The following is a 22,558-nucleotide window of genomic DNA, read 5'->3' on the forward strand; positions in this document are numbered from 1 at the left end:
TCCTAGGACCGAGTCGATGTTTTACCAAGGTCTTCTCGCCCAGTGGGAAAGAGGTCCTTGATAGGTACACGCTTGTGAATGAGGGTAAAAATGAAGTGTGAGGTGTGCATGCAACCAGCGAAAAAGAGCAAAAAAGGGCAAAAGTAAGGGGTGAGTGTAAAGGCTGGGGAGCCTGGAAAGGCTTTAAGGCCCAGGGTCAAAGGGTCAAAAGACGGTGATGCCTCTGCGCCAATCCCGAGGATTCAGCCCTCAATCTTTGACTTTTAATTATTGCTGTCGTATCGAATTTATTAAAGCGGGGGGTTTACGTCTCTCTCTCTCTCTCGCGCGCGCGCCCCCTATCTCTTTATAAAAAGCAGCAAGCGGCTCGCATGCAGCTTGCAGGTGAGAGAGAGAGAGAGAGAGAGAGAGATAATGAGCTGCAGCGAAGCCTCCTCAGCTTCTGCTTGCAGTAGCTGTGGTGGAATGGTGGTGGAGCGCTCCATTAGCGAAGCTCGCATCCTCCAGCTTGGCGTCCGTTCTTGGCCGAAGTACTTCCCTCTCTTACTCTCTTTGTTTGTTCAAGTCTGTGTGTGTGTGTGAGAGAGAGAGAGAGAGAGCTAAGAACAATCCCATGAGACCCATCCAACAAGTTTTGAACTCAAGACTTGTCGGCTAAGCTGCAGTTCCCTTCCTTTTAGTGAAGCATCATTTTAGTCGAAGAAGAGGCATACACAGTTCTATACGCTTTGATCTCAGGGACCAAACCTTCGTATGAAAATTTAGCATTTTCCATTATCCTTCCGAGAATACGAGTTTAAAGGGGAATGACAGATCTCACTTGATTCTTGGTTGTTTTAGATTAGAATTTATCTCAGCTGGTACCCCCTATCGGTACAGGTTCAAGTCACCACCATTAGCTTGTCCCACGGTTATATACACAAGAAGTTTTGGACAAATTCTCAGAATAATTCCCACATTGTGACTTACCTCAACATCATGAGCTTTTCTGAGGGAGGACAAATTCTCTGAATAATTCCCACATTGTGACTTACCTCAACATTATGAGCTTCTGTGAGGGAGGCACTGCATACCTAGCTAGGTACGATTGGGGACAGGGGACCGCCGGCCCCCCCACCAGGGGACTGCCGGCCCGGTGGGGGGGCCGGTGGTCCCCTGCGCCCAATCGTACCTAGCTAGGTATGCGGTGCCTCTCGAGCAGAAGCTCATGATGTTAGTCATTGTATGAAAAAACACTGGAAAAGACTCTGCTTTCCTCCATGAGAAATTTTTTAAATCTTCTTGTGATAGCGATGGAAGAATAGATAGAGAAACCATGATTTTAGTCAATGTAAAGGTTCCTTTACTATAAAAGGAATACAACAATCAACTAGAGCTCGCCTCGTTATCACAAGAAGTTTTGGATTAATTCTCACAATAATTCCCACATTGTGACTTACCTCAACATCATGAGCTTCTGTGAGGGAGGCACCGCATACCTAGCTAGGTACGATTGGGGGCAGGGGACCATCGGCCCGGTGGGACAATCGTACCTAGCTAGGTATGCGGTGCCTCTCGAGTAGAAGCTCATGATGTTATGCATTGTATGAAGTGATTGAGATATACAGAGGCCAAGAAAGGAATGCCAAGAAGCAATGGCGTGCATTGCTATATTGATCTACACACACATACTTATATACAAGAATGTAGGGCAGTTACAAGGCCATGCATCGTTCATTGGAATGCGTGCCGTTGTGCCAACTCATGTGGTGACATGGATGATGATGTGGATTATTATTCCCACATGAAAAAACACTGAAAAAGACTTTGTTTTCCTACATGAGAATTTCTAAATCTTCTTGTGTATGGTCCAGGGTTCTCTAGTCCTGAATTTAGTTACCTTGTTACCATTGATGTGTCTCCTTTAGAGCATCTTCATTTTGTCCAACCACCCATCAAACATGGGAGAAAACGTTCTATGCACTAATTATCAAGACAAAAAAGATCCATACATTGCAAGGAGGAGCATGCAACGGCAATGTTGAAGGATCTCAATGCATTCTAAATTTGCCATCAACTCTAGAATATATTATAGAGCATCTCAACTGATATCATATCACTTCCAATTTTAAACCTCCAACACAAACCAGGCGAGTAAGTTCGTACTAACCCGTAGAAATCGGGCCACACCTAATCATGGATCCACCCATATAGTTACTTTAGACATGTTTTGTTTGTTCCACACTAGCAATATAGTTCTTTTATTTTCTTTTTATAATTGTTAAGTTTGTAGCTTTAGAAGTTTTCCTTTTAGCTTTAAATTAAACTTTGTCTTCTTGGTTTGGAGTCTAATGTTTTGGTTCAAATTTACCTTGTGTTTTTTAGATGGGGTTGTCCACCAAGCAAGTTTCCTTGGACTTACGATGCAACAGAAACATTCTATTTGGTCAAAGGAAGAGTGAAAATCTATCCTAATGGCTCCTCAGAATATGTAGAGGTTAATGTAGGTGATCTTGTGGTGTTGCCAAAGGGAATGTGTTGTACTTGGGATGTTAATGTAGCTGTCGATAAATATTATAAATTTGATCCATAATTATTTTTCTTAGCGATAGTTGTTACATTGTAGATCATAATAGTATCAAGCATTGTTTTATCATCATGATATATTTTTACACTTTGCTCTTTGTGTCTATGAAAACATCAAGGACAATGAAATGATTTAATATGTTTAGGTTATACATATGATATTGCTTAATACAATTGTGATCAATCATATCATTGTAGGTAATAAATTTTTTATATGTTTTGTTGCACCATGCCACACTTCATAAATACGTTGTTTTAATGGTAATAAGTGTAAATATTTCAATGATAAGTATTCCAATATGTATTCAAAGTCATATAAGAATTTTATAGTTTGATCCTTGAATTGAGTGTGATGAATAATATTGTCAAGTATTTCTACATAGTTTGATAGTATTTTAACTTGCTATTTCTTCAAATCCCTTTCTAAATGATTCCTTTATAGTTTTTTTTGTGAATTTATATAAAATGTTGTTAAAATATCACTTTGTAATAGGCATAAGCAAAAGAGAATTTCACCAACATTAGCATTTTCTTGATTAACAACAATGGGCAAAGCTAGCCAGGAATAAATTTCCTAAAACGGTGGTGGTGGAAGACAACAATATCTCACAAATTGAAGATGAAGTGGCAAAAAATGAACAATAAGGGAGTGTAACTATTAAATACCTAATAAGAAATAACAATTAGAGAGTTCATTGCATATCAGGTCTTATAAACTACTCAAACAAGCACATTGAACGACATGCAGTTAGAGTCCTTTCAACCTATCTAAGTATATAACAAAGATATTTGATACGCTAGTCCCAAGTCCAAGATAAAAATTGTAGTTTTGATATTGCATTAATGCAACATCCTCTTTTTATTGCTTAGCCAATATCCTTCTGTAACATTTAATGGCTTAGTACCTTGTGTGTAGTGGAAAATAGCATGTACATAGTCAGCATTTCATTAGAATAGATCCCTAATGATATTAACGAGAGTAGATTGAGAGGAAGAAGGAGTATTCTTACGTGAGAAAGATGTACATCTCCTCACATAATCACTCATATTAGCATAGCTTAGCTTAGCAATTAGCATGGTAGAGGAGATGAGCATGCATTGAAGCTTGGCTCTTGGTTGGATTTGCATCACAAAGCCAAGAGTTGTTGGTGTAGGCCTTCCTTCTCACAAGCTTGCAGGTAGGTGATAAGCTTTCCATTAAAGCTTGAGGAGGAGAGAGAGTCTTCTTTACTTCACACATGAGATTGTGTGAGTGTGTGTGATAATGCCTTGCAAAAATCAGGCCCCTCTCTCTCTTGGTCGACCCCTCTTGCTATTTGCTCTTGCTAGCATCCTATTGGACCTCCCTAGGCTTAGCCAAAGGTAATTAAGCAGCATAAGTGATAGCCTTCTGACATGTGTCCCCCTTTCCCCTTTTGTGAGAGCTTTAGATAATTATTTAATTCAACCAAACTCTCATTGGACCCTTTGTCTCCTGGCCAATAGGAATCAGGCAAGCCATTGGGCTGCTGAATGCTCATTGGTCCCCTTGGGAGACTGTCCAATAGTCTTCTTGAGAGCTTAATTCTTATTGGTTCCTTTATTAAGTGTTTTTAAATTAATTAAACTAGATTTACTCTAGCCTAATTCTCATTGGTCCACCTCCAAGGCCATCCAATAGGAATTGGATACACCTTGTGGGCATCTGGGCTAGGGAGCTGACACGTGTTCCTCATTCCCTTTGTGTAAAGGGAGCTTCTGTGTGTGTGTGTGTGAGTTTCTCTCTCATCCCCTACTTGCAAGGCTCTCCACTCCTATGTAGGGATTGACAAAGACTTTTTGTGACACACACTAAGCATCCAATTTCCCTAGTGTTTGGCCTTTGGACACAACCTTTGAATTTTGGAACCTTAACATTTTGGAAGTCTTAATGGACTGAACTTTAGGGTCTTTTAAGCCCATTGTTGCACATTGCTCTTTTGCAGATGGCCCGCCCCTTTGGATCCCTATTTTCCCTCCTTTGGATCCCTACTGTGGCTCGGTTTGCTGCTTAACCAATATTCTAGCTTTTTCTCCCCTTGCATTTCCGCATATTAAATGATTAGTTTAACATGAGAAAATAATTTAAGAGAATTAGATATTGATTATTTTGACATTACCTCTCTCTTGAAATCATAGTCGTCCTCGACTATGGGGTAGAGAAGATAAAGCATATTCATTAGTCCTTTTTCCTAGTGGGTAGAGGATCCCCATGTTACCTTACAACATCATTCCACAATGGATGACTAGTCCATTTGGTGCTTGAGAGCCTGAGGCTGCCGCAAGCATGTCTGCACTTTAGTCCTATCATCTTCCATAGTGGAGTGACAAGCTCTACTTGGTGTTCGGGAGACGTCATCTTCGCATACTTGGTCTAAGCATGCTTTTTGTGCACAATAAAGAAAAAGAGAGTCTTATAAGACTAAAATTTTGTTCATTTTTAACATTTGTACATTTTCTTACTCTTGGGAAGCATTGTAAGCATTGATAAGGTTTCGGTTATCCTTTAATTGTATGCCTTGCATCCATCTAGCATCTTCAAAAGGATAATTCTTAAACTTAATAAGATATCGTCGGATAGTCTTACCACCTCTTAGTACCTTGTCTTCATGTCGGAGAATAGACTCGGGTTGTAGCACCTCTTCTTGGTCCTTGATCTCTGGTGGGTCTTCAATAGTTGGTTCTTGAGGTGGCTCTCCTTTGTAAGGCTTTAAAAGGCTCACATGGAAAGCATTGTGTATGAGCCAATGGTTGGGCAACTTGAGTTGATAGGCCATCTCATTGATTGGCCTAAGAATCTGGAAGGGACCATAGTACCCTTTTGCTAAGTTAGCATAGTACTTTTGGTGTCTCGTAGGATTCTTGCCCGTCGTGTGCCTTAATCGAGCCTTGGAAAATTTAAGTAAGACCCAATCATTTTCTTTAAAGGCTTGGGCTCTTCTGTGCTTGTCAGCAGTAGCCTTTTGCCTTTGCTGTGAGATAGAGATAGCATCCTTAATCTTTTGGAAATATTCTTGTAGGTCTCGGCTATACTCATCTGTAGCGAAGATCTTCCCGTGTACGTTAAGTAGCAAGGGACTTTTTGATCTTCCCTCAATTACCTCAAAAGGTGCTTTTCTCGTGGAAGTATGTACAGTATTATTATAGGCATACTCCACCAAGGGTAAGTACTTCTCCCATTGGGATCTTTGATCTACTTCCGTTACATAGGCTTTTATTAGATCGAGAATTGTTAGGTTAGATATTTCACTTTGGCCATCCGTTTGCGGGTGATAGGCTGAAGAGAAGTTTAGCCTTGTTCCTAAATTCTCAAAGAGACCCTTCTAGAAATTACTAGTCATTCTAGGATCTCTATTCGACACTATGTACATTGGCAAGCCATGGTACTTGAAGATTTGTGAAATGAAGAGGGTTGCCATTTAATGGGCTTTGATAGTCTTTTTGACAGGTATAAAATGAGCTTTGTTTACTGAATCTGTCTACTATCGTCCATATTCCCGTATTCCCATGGATAGACTTAGGCAATCCAAAGATAAAATCCATGGATATGCTCTCCCATGGTGAATTAGGGATTGACAAAGGTTAAAGCAATCCAAGTTGCTTTCCTCTCCTCTATCAAACTTCGTCTTTTGGCATACCACACATTTAGAAACATACTCTTGTATGTTTGCTTTCACGGTAGGCCAATAGAAATATGTTTCAATGCCCTTTAGGGTAGACTGAATTCCTCTATTGTTAGGTTTAATGGCCATGTGGCTGACCGCCCATCACTAACTGCCATTAACCCTAAGTGTACAGCTATACACTTGTGTGAGCCACTAACACTAAGTACTATGTGTATTGTGCCTTAGTGCATAAGATAAGAGAAGAAACAAAGGGGGCACAGAGTACGTTGGCTCTCCCCCTTCAACTTGTGTGTGTGGATATGGTGGTGAGTGTGTGCGTGTGTATTCTTCTTCCGTTGTTCTCCCCACTCCTCCCCTTCATCTGGTATCAGAGCAGTTTCATTCCCAAAATTGTTTCCATGTGCGCGCGCACTTTCAAGAGTGCAAACAGGATTCCGATTTCGCCATTGGCAAGTTCAGCTTCCCGAGAGCGTTTCTAGGAGGTGTCCTGAAGTTTTACCCCCCTTTCGGAGCCATTCGAGCCATCAGAAACCCCATTCGAGCTACGGTTTAGGAGCTGAAATTTTCAGCCCTCTTATGGTAGTTTATGCTATAGTGCTTCCATAGCCAGTTACAAGTACCATTGTTGTAGCCTCTTCCATCTACGAGAGCCCACGGCTCATTCGGGAGTGTGTAGCTTCTTTCGGAGTGGCCTCATACACACACATATAGTGGGAGCTTGACAGCATTGTCTTCTTCGACTACAGGTACAAATACATGTATAGGTACAAGTACAGGTATAGTTACAGGTACAGGTACATGCTACAGGTTTCAGTCCTTGTGATATTATGGTTCCTGTGGGAGCAGTTGTTTATGCGTACATGCATATGTTGACACTTTTGACAGTGTTTGAGCTCTTTTGAGAGCGGATTGACTCCCTATAGGGATGTTTAGTTGCAGGTACATGCTTTTGACGCCTGTTTGAGCGTCTTGACAGACTTGTACATCCTTGTGGATACTGTCATTGTACGCTTTTGTGGAGCCATCTTTTGGCTAGTACGGCAGTGCCGGCCATTTCTGAGACTTGGTCTGGAAGATAGCCATTTCTAAGACTTGGCTATACGTTTTTGCTGCATAAACTACGTTGTTGAGGGTCGGTAGCGTGAGGTTTTCATTGAGCTAGGTGTTCTCAAATGTGGAGATACCTTCAGTGATACAGGTAGCTGGAGCATCTCTTACGAGGCCTCGCCATAGGACATGTATAGAGTGGTATAGGTGCTTTTGACGCCGAGTTGGCGGTCTATGGTCACTTTGACTGTTTATGCGCCTTAGTTGGTCTCTATATAATGTGCTTTTGAGAAGCATTGCTCTCTTCTATGCTTTGTGAGTGACATAGTTGGTCATTTTGTCTTGTATTTTGGTTGACATAGTCCCAAATACAAAGGAGACTGCCGAAATTTTCCCAAAATTTTTTGGTAGTTTTGTCACCATGTCTACTAGCAAAGACCGTGATATTTATGACATAAAGAAGTTTGATGGCACTAATTTTTAGCTTTGGAAGAATCAGATGCAAGATTTGCTTGTCCAAAAGAAACAAAAATTGCATATTATTTATGCAACACGGACTGAAGAGATGAATTTGACTCAGTTTCAGTGGGAGGAGCTTGATGAGCTATGCAGATCTACTATTAGATTTCACCTTGCTGAGTCAGTGTACTTTTCAGTGCTAGAATGTGATTCTGCCTATGCTTTATGACAAAAGTTATGCAACACTTATGAAAAGGATACGGCAAGTAATAAGGTTTTCATGATGCGAAAACTGTTTAACCTTCGCATGAAGGAGTCAGCCAGTGTTGCCAGTCATATTAATGACTTTGATTCTCTATTTGCCCATATTCGTGCACAACTGATCAATATTGATGATGAGATGAAAGCAATCTTCTTCCTTTGTTCGTTGCCATCCTCATGGAATATCTTTTGCACAGCTGTCAGTAACTCTGCTCCTAATGGTACGCTAGTGTACATTGATGTCACTAGTTCTCTTTTGTCAAAGGAAATACGCCGCAAGGCTATGGGTAGCTCGTATCATGGCGAAGCTCCTTATGTGCAAAAGGATGGAAAACAGCGTAAAGGTCGTTCTTGGAATCGTGAATCCAAGAAAGAGGGCAATAGAGATGCTTCAAAGGGTAGATCAAAGTCTTCTAGTCATCACAATGTTCAATGCCATTATTGTGATAAGTTTGGTCACATAAAGAAGGATTGTTATGCTTGGAAGCGTGACAAAGGTAAAGGCAAAGGCAAAGACAAAGACAATGATGATAAAGAGGAGAAACCAAAGAGTTCGGATAAGATTGAAGAACTGAACATAGTGCAAGATGATTGTGATGTACAAGACATCAATATGTTGACTAAAAATAATGATGTATTTTATGATGCACAAGAAACTCTATCTTTGCAGAGTTCTATGTCAGCAGAGCTACTTGTTAGTGGTGAAGTGTCCCATACATGGATTCTTGATTCGGGCGCTTCGTTGCATGTCACACCTCATAGGCATTGGTTTACTACATATGAGGAAACCATTGGCACTGTTATGCTAGGTGACAGCTACTCTTGTGTCATTGTGGGTATAGGTGATATTGCTATGGTTATGGCAAATGGGGTGAGGTTTACCATACATAATGTGCGTCATGTTTCAACTTTGACACGAAATTTGATTTCGGCTGGACGTCTTGATGACTTGGGTTACAAAGTCACTTTTCATCAGCAGTCTTAGCGTATTGCGAAAGGTCATCTTATTTTAGCCCATGGTTCTAAAGTTGGTACACTTTATCCTCTTTATGTATCTGACAAGGACAATGTTCTTTCTGTAACCGAGCTGCCAACTGCTGCTTTGTGGCATAGCCGGTTAGGACATATGTCAAAGAAGAGAATGGAGACACTCTCTCGTTTGGGCTACTTACCGTCTTTGTTATTTTCAGATTTTCCCTTTTGTGAACACTGTCAATATGGTAAGCAAACACGAGCACATCGTACACAGTCTTTTGACAAAGAAAGAAAGCCCTTAGAGCTTGTGCATAGTGATTTATGTGGGCCTATGCCTTCTAAATCCTTTGGCGGTGCGTCTTATTATGTTACATTCATTGACGATGCAACACGACATGTTTGGGTTTATGCCATGAAGTCTAAAGACAAGACTTTTTCTTGTTTCAAAAAGTTCTTATCTAGTATGGAAACTCAGTCTGAACATAAGTTGAAAGCTTTACACTCAGACAATGGTGGAGAATATGTCTCCAAAGAGTTTGCAGACTTCTGTTCAAGTAGGGAAATTCATCGCGAGTTTACAGCTCTTTATACCCCTACACAAAATGGTGTTGCTGAACGAATGAATAGGACCATCCAAGAGAGGATTCTGTCTATGCTATCACAGGCTAATTTTCCGCAAATGTTTTGGGCTGAAGCATTATACACTGCTGTGTATTCGATCAATAGATCACCACATGCTTCATTACAGTTTCATTTACCTTTGGAGTTATGGTCAGGACATAAGTTATCTTATGAAAAACTCCATATATTTGGCTACAAAGCTTATGCACACGTACCCAAGGAGTTGTGTGCTAAGCTTGACCCTAAGTCTAGGAAATGCATCTTTATTGGCTATGGTGTAGATGGTCAATTTGGCTATTGTTTATGGGATCTGGAAAGTCGATCAATAATCCGTAGCAGTGATGTTGTCTTCAATGAGACCAAGATGTATAGGCAACCAACGAAAGAGGTTGAATTTCGAAAAGTGACGTTTTTCGATGTATCACCTCCTGCACAGATAGCTCCAGAGCTAATTACTACACAGGCTAGTACAAGCTCTGATCAGCCGAGGAGATCTCAAAGAGTCTCACATCCGCCAGAATGGTTTGTTCCAGGCGTGGACTTTGTGTTGCTGAAAGATAGTGGTGAGCCTTCTTGTTACAAAGAGGCTATGCTAGCCAATGATAAGATTCAATGGGAACATGCTATGAAGAGGGAGCTATCCAGTATTGCAAAGAATAAAACATGGGAACTTGTTCCATTGCCCAAAGGTAGGAAAGCTTTGCCTTGTAAATGGGTTTACAAGAAGAAGATTGCATCCAATGTTGAGAATTACAAAGCTCGTTTAGTGGCCAAAGGTTTCAAGCAAGAATATGGTGTAGCTTTCCAGGAAATCTTTTCTCCAGTGGTCAAGATGACGACACTAAGAATGTTGCTTGCTTTGGTTGCCACTGAAGATATGGAGCTTGATCAAATGGATGTCATTATAGCTTTCTTACATGGTGATCTCGAGGAAGAGATTTATATGCAGCAACCTGAAGGGTTTGTGCTCAAGGGCAAGGAATATTTGGTCTGTAAGCTTCTAAAAAGTCTCTATGGCTTGAAGCAATTGTCCAGACAATGGTATGTTAGTAGCAAGCTAACGTGGACACCATTTTTCAGAGTTCTCCTTGTAAAAACAATTATTATTTTGATAAATCGAGAATATTGTAACTCCTGTTTTCTTGATAAACCTTGTAATTAATGAGCCGGGGCTACAAGCTTCCAGATTATATCAGCCATTCAATTCCCAGCTTTGGTAGAACTCCAGATTATCACTTTTGACCGCCCAAAAACCTTGGCTAAGGTATAAAAGCCAATTTTTGTAAGTTTTTTATAAGTTTTTGGATAAGAAATACACAGCGTGAGCTAACGGCGCTCATTTCTCTCCTTCTCGTACTTCCTACTCCCTCTCCGGTTGTCACATTGCGAATGCGTTTGTTGCATTGCAACCACAGGTAAGAGCTCTACGCACTGACGTAAGCCATTCACAGTATTTTGTAGCTTTTGGCGTCGCCGACCGCAGCTTAATTTCATCATAACTAGGAATTTACACTTTCAAATCAAAAACTAAGAATAGGAGGGGTATTGGGGCATCATTGCTAAGCATTTAGATGCATTCTGGATCGAAAACGATTAGGTCAAAAATCCACTACCGTTAATAATCGCGATTTTGGAACTTGACCTAAAGTGAGGTTTTAGGCCATAGGCATGTGTGCTTAGGTCTTATAAACTTGTCCTAGGAGTTTCATTACGTTTGGATGTCATTTGATGCTGTAACGGATGTGATTTGCTTGCCGCCGATGAGCGATTGGCTTTTGGTGATTTCAGTCACTTGAGTGTGGCTTGAGTTAGATGCGAGTTGTTAGTTGTTTTCCAAGATATTGACAACCTCTTGTAGACTCTATGTACTAGTCGAGTCAGCTTCGTCCCATGGTTTGACAAAGTAATCGTGGTTCTCTCTAATACTGCAATAAGATAGGATGGTGAGGTTAGACAACATTTGGCGTCGTTGCCGGGGAACAAAGAGATCTAAACTAGGGAAAAACACGAGCGTCTTGTGTAATTGTCCTTTAACTTCCTCCAGGTTCGCTTAGAGTTCGAAACTCTTTTTAGAAACCGCATAGCTTAAGATTGTCGTCTTTTGCTGTGTAGAGGTAGCTTGGAAGTAATCGTACTTGCTGAGTACCTTTAGGATTGTAGAATTGTAGATTTAGATTAGGATTTGGAGAACGATTGGTAGACGAAACAAGTCTTAAGATGAAGACTCTGAAAAACATAAAAAACACAAGAAAATGAGTGTTGGTGGACACTTTCCACAACCTCATTGCATGAGAAACTAGGAGTAGGGTAAGTAGGATCCGAGGTGGGTTTTATAGCATTGCTCTCTCTGAAAGAATCAAGTGTGAGTTGTTATATAAGGTTGCAGAATTTCAGGTCTACGATTAGAAATAGCACGAAAGGACTCAAATTCACTCAATCCTAGGGAGTAAGCCTAAAAGTTGTATGAACCAGTGGGTAAGCTCAAGGACACTTCGAGGTAAAAATTTCAAGAAGTTGACCAAAACTAAGATTATTTACTTTTTCTTGACTTTTTAGGCCAAACTAAGTTTTGACTTGATTCATAGGCTTAAAACACATCATAAAAGGACTGTCAAGTGCTCATTTCAAGCCTCAAGTTAATAATCGCGATTATTAACTTTTTGATCTAAATTGGCCAAGGCTCATACCATTGACTCATTGCATGTGTACAAACAACTTTTGTAAAGGCCCAAGAGATTTGGATCACTAAACTGGCAAAAAACTGGGTGAAAACTAAAGTTTGTACTGACTTTTTGAATCTTGAGTACGAATAGAGGAAAAATTTATCCAAACTTGGTGAAAATTGATTCATGGGCTTATATTGATGTGATAAACATGTATATATGCTCAGTCGACCAAAAACTTACAAAAATTTGACAAAAGTAAATAATCGCAATTATTTACATTTGCCCTGTTTTTGAACTTTTTTTACCAAGTTGGCATACCACTAGCTTTACCATGTTGTAATAAGCCCACAAACCACCAAAGATTTGAATCAGTGGAGTGAAAATTGTGACAAAAATTGCAAAGTTAGTCTGCGGACAGATAATTGATGACCATTTGACCAAAAATTGTCCAAACTTGATGAAAATTGGCTAGTGACCTTAACATAAGGTGCTTAATAGATCTGTGTCAAAGTTGGGATAAAAATTTGCAAAAAATTATCAAAAGTAAATAATCGCAATTATTTACTTTTGCTTCCAAACTTGGTGATTTTGCAAATTTGAGTATACCACAAAGTCAAGCACATCAATTGGACCCCACAAATCAATTTTGGTGAAATTTGGACCACAAAAGTGAAACCTAAGACAGATTCTCTAAATCAGAGTCTGCGGACATGGAACAGTGGGTAAACTTGATCAATTTTTGTCCAAACTTGTTGAAACTTTCCCAAGGGCTTTAACAAGTTGTATACTTGCCAAACCAATCTAGAAAATGCAAAGGCCCATGCTAGACTTCTAAGGGGATCCATATGACCCATCCTTAGAACTATCTCTTGTGGACTTCTCATGCTAGACTAGGACAATTAACGGCCATGAAGATCATCTATATCTTCAAAATCAAAGATAAGGGATCTGCGGATCTACCAACTTACTTGTTTAGGGATTGTTATGACAATAACTTTGTTATGATGACTCCTGAGAAGGTAGAATAAACCAAATACTAGGGGTATTCCATACGGGATTGGATAATGGGGGAAGGACCAGAAACCACTCCAAGAGACGAACATCGTGAGAGATCATCTGAGAGTAATGTGAAGAAACCAGAAACCACCTCATCACGAGGAAAAACGGGTGACACTAAGGCCAGCCCATGGCTACATGAGTCACTATTTCGGACAGACTGGTTTGAAGGACTCGGAACAGGACCAACTCCTAGAAGACCTGGAGTTGAACCAAATAGACGTGTCAAACCAGCTGATTTCCAAAAATGGGTCAGAAAATACAGTGGATTAGGGGATCCATATGACCACTTAGCAAGCTTCAAGCAAGTGCTAAGAGCGGAGCGTATATTCGATTTCCATACTCAATTCGAAGGATTTGGGATGACATTAGAAGGATAAGCTTTGACATGGTTCCAAAACATTCCACCAAGGTCAATCATGGATTTGAATACATTAGCTCAAGGATTTGTAGCTGCTTGTTCTAAAATGGGGATTAAACATAATACAGTAGCTCAAATCTACAGCTTTACACAGAAACATGGTGAGTATGTTAGAGATTGTGCAACTCGAATGAAACAATATATTGCCAGATGCCCAGAGATGGAGATGCCTGTAGAGGAGCGACTTGTTTCATTGTTTCTGGAGGGACTGCTAAACAAAGAACTTCATGCTATACTCTATAGTAAAAAGCATACAACACTAGAGGCGTGTGTGTCTGATGCTATCGACCTAGGAGACAATTGTGAGATCTTTAATGAAGAGGACGTCTCAAAGGATAACCAAAGTGAGAAGACTGCATCCACAAAACCAGCACAAGTGGGAACGGCTGCTGCGGCACCACTTTTAGCCATAGAAGATATGCTAAAAAGAATGAATGACATGATGAACAATATGCAAAAGGCACCTATGAGAGGACTAGGAGAGGGGATATCCCCACAGGGACAACCAATTAGGCCACAAAAATGGTGTGCAATCGAGGGGAAATGGACAAACCACGAGACCAGAAGTGCTACTTCAGACCAAAGTATGATGGGAATGTTCAGTACGTGCCCATGAGGCCAAAAGGACAACCCATGTACAAATATCAACCTAATATGGCTCAAGTTCAGAGACCACCAATGGGTATCGAGAGACCTCAACCTGTGTTGGGACAACAACCTCCTTATCCAGGACATAATGCGGTGCCTGTAAAGTACATGCACTGAGAAGGGGTCATAGATGAACAAGCATTAGTGCTTGTTACACCCTATGCAAAAGCTAGTCCATCTACCGTAATGGTAGAGGGAGATTGGTATAGTCCACAACCACCACCAATGGAGGAAACCATGACTTATGCTCCACCAGATCTCGCACCAATATATTATGTAGCTAATCAAGGTGTCAAACCTCCTATGGGAAGACCCATGATGAAGCCCAGAACAGGAACCTGTCATAACTGTGGTGCTGATGACCATTGGAAAAATGAATGTCCAGAGCCTGACAAAAACTTCAAACCAATTGAAGCCTATTGCATACAATGTTGCAAAAAGGGAGGACACTTTCCGGAAGATTGTCCTAAGAATCCTTTGAACAAGGGAAAAACCGTAGTCAACGTAGCCCAAGTGATGCCTAGTAGCTCATCAGAGAGCGAACCGATTGTTCCAATCAAGGTAATCACTAGAGCTCAGGCAAAGAAAAAGAAACACAATTCCTCTGATGATTCGGAGAATACAAAAGTTTCTTCTCAAAGAATCAAAAGGAGCAGAAGCAAAAGATATGAGATGAGAAAACAAAAACAACGGGTTGAAAACGAAGAGAAAGAAAAAATTCTAGCCCAGGACAAGTTGAAGGAAACGGGCAGTGACTTTAAGGAAACAACCGTGAAATCTGGGATCCATTCTGGTTGATAAAATTTTTGAGCCTATCAATGCTGCCTTGGAAGCCTACCAAGCCGGACTAAAAGCAAGCCAAAACATGGAAAACAGATGGAAAAACTATCCATCTCCAGACATGGAAGCAGCTAAGCTGGAAGCTTATCAAAATTTGATAAGAATCACCCAGGAAATTCTGGATAAACAAAAACCCAAGCTTGAAAGTATTGCAAAATCGAAAGAGCTTGCGGTAGAAGAAACGAAAGAAAATCTGATGTGGTGGTAGAATCCCACCTTGAAACAAATGAACCAGAGCTCCTGGTGCCGGACAATGAAGATGCCTTAGACGGAATTCCATTCGTAGAAGAAGATTGGCCAGGACACTTATGGGAAAAGGTAAGGGAGATCAATGATGGAAGCCTAACTTTAAAGTCAGTCCCTATAGAAGAAGTCTGGTTGGATAACCTACTAGCTGATATAAACCTGGATATACAATCCTTATACAGAGATTGCGGATCAGAGGCTTCAGGGATATCTAAACCAATGACATTAAAAACATTACCTTCTTACTTGGGAGATAACGAAGATGAGTCTATCATTTGCAAAACCACTCAAGTCAAAAGAGCCAAACAGACCCTAGAAGTAGACAACATTCATTCAATCATGTCTACACCTATCCAATGCAATCTCACTTTGGGGGAACTGTTGAAACTCAGGCCATACTTATGGAATGATTTACAGAAAAACCTAGAAAAGGTGGGGATAACGGGGTTAATCTCTAAGAATGTGGAAAACTTGAAAAATGAAACGGGATACAAAGAGATTCGATCAGTTCTTATGAACAAGGTTGGAGAATATTATGAAGGGGAAGAAGGAAACACTACCCTCCCAGTGAAATATAATGACATTGAAACCATGGCAATACTGGATAGTGGAGCTAGCATAGCCATAGCTACTAAAGCAGTATGGGAATCCTGGGGACAGCCAGCCATTAGACAAACGCAAATGAAATTGCAGTTGGCTGACGGACACATTGAAAGATCGCTAGGGCTACTAGAAAAAGTGATAGTCAACTCATGTGGAATTGAATATCAACACACTTTTACCATAGTAGACTTTGAGAAAAAACTCAACTATGAAATCATATTGGGAAGACCTTTCATGCGATAGGTACAACTTATCCAAGATTGGGGAAACGACTATCTGTACTTAAAGCAGGTGGGATCTATAACAAGAGTCACTCTAAAGGACCACACCTATAGAGACATCTTGAAAACACCCATTCAAGAGTTTGATTCAGTCTCTTCGGTTGAAACTAAACTTCCATCATGGCTAAACAAAGACACTCCTATTTGGATGTGTGGAGCTTCAGAAAATGGAAGCTTAAGACGAGAGGAATGTATCCTAGAAAGAGACTGTACAGATGAAGCCTACATACCTGAACCCTTCCCAGAGCATTTATTCGAACCATTCGAGTGGACTCAAATCTTAGCGACAATGGATGTATGTGTGAATACGTCTATGCCTACTCAATTTTGCAATGAGGATGGCTACGACATAATTCCCATCCAAATGATGTCAGTCCTTAACATCAAGACAGACAAGGATGAGGAAACAAAGGACTTGATGAAATCTCAACAAGTCTTTTTTGACCTCTATTACGATGCAACTAATGAGTTGGATGAACACTCAGCTACCTCTGAAGATTCGGGATCCGAAAAACAACATACGAGAGCTCAACTATTCTTAAGGGAGAGGGAGGAAAAGTTTTTTGACTTTCCAAACAAAAAATCAAGAAGACAAAAATGGTATAGAAGAAAGAGAGACACTAAAATTGTGAAAGCACGACCTATGCCATTAGTATCCAGTAAAACACAATTCCTGATGCAGTTAGATGCTTAAGATTGTGTCAAGGACAAAATAACTCGCAGATATCCTTCGAACGAAAACTCAAAAATGTCTCAGACATCGAGAAAAACAAGGAAGGGTACTCAAGAAGAACATCAGAATAAAAAAACACTCATGACTAGAGTCGAGCGGAAAAAGAAATATCAAGAGTTGAAAAAAGCTCTAAAGGAGATATACACCACAGAGATGAAAACCACGGAAGAGGATGGGAGGGATGTAATGCATGTTCCATCCCATTACAGAAAGTATACTCTCCAAGATCGAAAAATCATAATCGAACAACCTGTTAGGGAACTACGGAAACAAGGTGAATCTTACGAAGGGCCTGAAAACGCTAAAAGGGTAGACTTGGCTGAACCAGGAGAAGAGCTTAGGCCGGCCTTCATTGCAAATGACCTAACAAAAGAAGAAGAAAAGATTTTGTTAAGTTTGCTAAAGGAATAATGAGACATCTTTGCTTGGTCTTACAAAGATCTCAAGGGTGTTGATCCAGAAATCTGCCAACATACCATACCCATGAGAGATGATGCGAAACCAAGTAGACAGAAACCATACACTTAAAACGAAACATTTGCCAGAAAGATCAAAGAAGAAATTGAAAAACTAAAAGAAAGCTGAATTCATTTACGAAATTGAACACACTGATTGGGTGTCCCCAATTGTGGTAGTACCTAAGAAGAATGGGAAATTACGAATGTGCGTTAATCTCAAAAAAGTGAATGCAGCTACCATTAGAGACAGCTTTCCTCTTTCGATAAACTGAGCACGTTTTAGAACGAGTGGCAGGAAAAGAAGCTTACAGCTTCTTAAATGGCTTTTCTGGAAACAATCAACTTTTGGTTGACCCAAAAGATCAGCACAAAACTACTTTTGCAACAGAATGGGGTATATTTGCCTATCGGGTTATGCCGTTTGGGTTAACTAATGCTCCGACCACATTTCAGAGATTGATGAGCCATGCTTTCAAAGAGTATGTTAGCAGCGGCTAACGACTACACCAATTATGCACCAAGCTGTGGATGTGCCATAGTGCACAATATTTACTTTTCATTGTATAGGGCTTGGACTCATTTAGGAGTTCCAAAGTTGTATGAGTCTACGCTAGAGAGCTCACTTTATCCCATAGTTGAAGGGTTTGAGGCCCAAAACTATAAAAGAGCCCTATGCTTAATGAGAGGTCATTCTTGAGTGGTCCTTTTGAGAAATCCTTCCCTAGAGGAGGTCTTGATAGCCTAGCCTTTGAGCTTAATGCCCATGCTTAGAAGGCTAGTGCTAATCACATGTAATTAGTGTAATCCTCTCTGAATTAATCTAGTCTTCATTATGTTGTCAATCATGTTTATCTACTTTCCTTCATTGTTTTGAAGTGTTGATCTTCTCTAATCTAACTCTTACTTATGCTAAGCTACTCCGATTAGTGGAGTCCTTATCTAACTCTCTCGATTAAGCTGAGTGGGTGTACTCGTGATTGAGGGATTAGAGTTGTCCCCTAATGGTGTGCTTGTGTGTGTGTAGGTTTAAGAAGCCTTGAGCTTAATTTGATTATGTGTGACTTGATTTGGACACCATGATTGGCATGGCTGGGGTGGCCGAATTGAATGCGATCTTGTGTGCTTAATCGTCAATGCATGTAATTAGAGTTGTGCTTGAGAGATTCCAAGATTAGTGTGTTTCACTTTGTTTCTTGATGTGTGTAGATGATTGCTTGAATTGATGCTTGATGTGCGATTAGCATTAGTTGTTTGGGATGATTTCTAATTGCATTGGAGGATGCACGCTCTTGAATCCTCTCAATCTTTGCATCCGATGACGCTCTCGCACATTCTTTGTGTGATGCCTCCAAGCCCTAGCCGGGTCATACTCTTTCTCTTAGGATTGATAGATTTTGTGGGAGATTGCCTATGCTATGGCGAGCCTCCAACATTGGTGCCGCTACCGGGGATGGGTTGCCTACGCTTGTGGAGTTGAGGTTGCAAAAGATAAGAGTAATTTGATTATCGATTTCTTGTAATTAGGTAGGATTTGATTTGTGTGTAGTGTAATTAGGTTTAATTAGATGTGTATAGAGTCATTTCACCCCAAAAACCCCTAAATTCTCTTTTGATTTTGCTAATTTTTCACTAACCTTCACTAATTTTGCATCCCATTCATGCTAATTTCGTGCTAATTGTACTAATTCCATGCTAATTTCATGCTAATTGTGCTAACCTAACCACTAATTTTGATTTGGAATATATGCTAAATCCCCTTAATTGAGGAGGATCATCACTCTTAATTGCTCTAATCTATGCCTAATCATGAAATTGAGTGTTGATTTTGGTCAATTTTTTGATCAATTTTGGACCGAATCGGAGTTGCACACATGTGTGTGCAATGGAGTGTCTACGCGAGGAGCAAGGATTAAGCGAGCAAGTAATCAATTGTAAGTGGATTGACCTACTCCGTTCAATTTTTGATTGATTAAGTTTATCCCATTGAGTTGCTAAATCATTGCTAAAATTAGGTGTGTGTGCCTAATTGATGGAATTTATGCCTAATTTGATGAAATTGGAATGAAATTGAACACCTAAATGCTTGTAGATTGATGATTTTGCAGGAAATGTGTGTGCAAACATTAGGAATTGGCCTAATTTTGTTGCTAATTGAGCAAAAAATTGGATTTGTGTACCTAATTTTTGTGTGTGTACAATACTAAATTGAGTGAAAATTTGATCAATTTCTGATTAAAATTGAGTTAATTTAGCATGTATATACTCAAGTATGTGTGATCAAGTGTGCAATTGATGAATGCAATGAGTGTTTAATGAAATTTTTGCACAAATCGACGGCCTAAATTTAGGTGTGTGTGCCTAATTAATGGCCAATTATGCCTAAATTGTGAATGAATAATTGGTATATTTTACCAATTATGATGAGTAATTTGGACTAAAAGATCGGTGTATTTGATTGATTGATTTTAGATGACTCAATTGCGCATAATTGAGAATGATTTTATGTATTGCCATTGAGATGTATGCCAATTCGATTGGATATGGTAACAATTTCGATGATTTGTGCATTTGGAGGTGCCATAATGTTGGACGGATATGCCGCGACAGACGTCAGCACAGCGAGAACTCACCTAACATGTAATGTCAGCTAAGGACGAAGCTCAACCCGCAGGCGCATGGAAGCAAGCAAAGGGTGTCAACCTCTACTCGACCGACTAATGACTACTTCCTACATAGATATCAACTCTACATGCCATCGGTTCTGTGAATGTGAGAGTCTCCCATGATGCTACTGCAAGACAAAATCCCATTAGACGTTCTCGAAACGTTACGAAACTTGAGGGATATCCTATCAACACCAATAGGACACTCTCCCTAAGGTCCGGGACAAAAAAAACCTACTCAATACCCTCCGTGCAGAAAACACGTAGGATGTGTCTGGCTGGTTTTTTCAGGTCAACGTTTCCAAAAACTAAAGTGCCTAATGTGTAGCTCTACTCGCTCTGATCACGTGGATATGCTGAAATGAAAAAATGGACAACAGTTACTCACCGAAACTCCAAAATTAGCTCGCGGGTGAATCTGCCAAAACACAGACGAACGCGCGTGATGTAAGCATCAACGCGTAGCTCTCCTCGTGGGCAACACACTGCTGCTCTCCGTTTGCGATTCCGACCACCGTAGCTCCTGTAGCGCGCACACACTCTCTCACTCTCTCGCAGTCTCCCAATGACACAGAAGATCAGATTATTAGAAGTCTCTTTACAAAGCTTTAGGTTTTGGCTTATATACTAAGCCTTAGAAAACCTAATGTCTGACCAAAATGACCTGATTTGTCCCTAGGCTTCTATAGAGCTTAATTACAACACTGTGAGCTGGCTTCGCTCATCCAACAAGCATCTGTGGCCAAAATACAATTGCTGACTTAAAATATGAAGTTCCCGTAAACATTACAAAAGTGGCCGTAATGGCTCAAAATAATAATAACGGGATATTCGATGATGTCCATGAGCTTGTATCTTCACATTACAGCATCCATCTTTGTCTTCATCACTTCATCAACATCTTTTTTTGGAATATTTAGAGAATCTTCATGGAATCTTTGTGGAAGTGTTGTTGAAAGGTTGACCTTTCAACACTCTCCCCCTCCGAAGTCTTGTCGTCCCCGACAAGACCCTATGTCTGCAGTGGCCTTGACGAGTGCTTCATGTTTTGGTGTTGGTTGAAGCTTTTGTTGTTGCAGTTGCTTCTACCAGATGCTTTGTATGTTGTAGAGGTACCTTTTTCTTGTACATGTAGTGTAGTTGAAGCCATAGCTCTCCCCCTCCATCTATCTGTGCAAGCATATATAATGTCCCATCATTGGACATTTGCATTTGACACGATTTGTGTTCCACCCATGCACTTACACAACAAAATGATGATGACGAAGCGGTATTAGGTTTCATAAGCATTTGCTCAACAACAACGACTCTGACTTCAAGCTACTAACACTTATCCAATGTACATCAAGTCAATAATAGTAGCCATACGGCCATAAGTACTTTAACTCAACAAAACTCGTTTACATCAAACATAAGTACATATAGCCTCACATTTAATGGTGACTAAAGGCATTTTTTCCCACTGGGTTTTTCCCTTTAGTCCTATCTAGGTATCCAAGACCTTCATTTTGTAACATACGTCACATTTTATTTTTACTATTTTATTTTTCTTATAAAAACATAGAAAAGCAGACCAACAACATCCCCAAACAACTACATGCTCATAATCTATAGGATCCAAGGGGAGCGGCCCAGAAACAATTCAAAAAGGCTTCAAGATTACAGGTACACATGCAGGATGACACCCAAAGAACAAACAAGCATGGGAAACAATATGCGGTGCGAGAGGAGTTTGAATGGGTGCTTCCAGGAGTGAACGTAGCTAGAGAAGCAAAAATATATTTGACTTCAAGAGCTGCCGTTACTCACAAGAAGGGTTTTTGTCGACGAGGTTTTTTCCACTCTCCTCACTGTGTTCATGTGCGTGAGTGTTTTCTGGACAACTCCGCCACTCCACCATTTAAAATAGTAGACTTTGACTCTTATGCTCACCTCTTCCAGCATGAGTGACATGACTTTATGTGTGCTCAACTCTCCAGCTTGAGCTTTAATCTAAATATCTAGACTCATAGACCACAAAGAATATTAAGACATGAAGCTTGGGTTTGACGCTTGCTCATTTAGTGGCTCAGCTGTCCGACTCTTGACTCTTATGCCATTATTTTTATGGCAACTTGACTTACTCTCGGGAGCTTTTGACCAAGAATAGGTTTTGAAATTCAAAACTCCCATCCTCGAAGAGAGGATTTGTAAAGGACCATACTGGAATTATTGGTTTCTTTTGCCATACCTGGGTGACCTTGGTTGTCAAAATTTCTTTTTGTTGTTGTTGGTCCCTTGGTTGAGAAGATTGGCTCGCTCCATTCTCCGTAACACTTTGTCCATCATGTCTTGACATTTCTTGAGAGCTAGAGATGACTTCAATCTTCTT

General features: G+C 40.3%; 1 protein-coding gene across 1 annotated transcript; it reads left to right on the forward strand.

Moving 5' to 3' along the window:
• The first annotated feature begins 336 nt into the window (after nt 1-336).
• On the forward strand, nt 337-2,584 carry LOC147446127 (uncharacterized). Its single transcript, XM_086526173.1, has 2 exons — nt 337-530; nt 2,365-2,584. Exons 1-2 carry the CDS (start codon nt 415-417, stop codon nt 2,570-2,572), a joined length of 324 nt encoding a protein of 107 aa, XP_086382299.1. The 5' UTR covers nt 337-414; the 3' UTR covers nt 2,573-2,584.
• Nucleotides 2,585-22,558: the final 19,974 nt, after the last annotated feature.

Source organism: Adiantum capillus-veneris, chromosome 12 (genome assembly GCF_014529385.1).
Source record: "Adiantum capillus-veneris isolate H3 chromosome 12, ASM1452938v2, whole genome shotgun sequence".
Lineage (NCBI taxonomy): Eukaryota > Viridiplantae > Streptophyta > Polypodiopsida > Polypodiales > Pteridaceae > Adiantum > Adiantum capillus-veneris.

What these genes read in the sequence shown, in the direction of transcription:
- LOC147446127 (XM_086526173.1), top strand. Translation starts at nt 415, where the DNA reads ATGAGCTGCAGCGAAGCCTCCTCAGCTTCTGCTTGCAGTAGCTGTGGT. An exon ending in GGCGTCCGTTCTTGGCCGAA is followed by an intron (nt 531 to 2,364) that starts GTACTTCCCTCT and finishes TGTGTTTTTTAG; the next exon opens with ATGGGGTTGTCCACCAAGCA.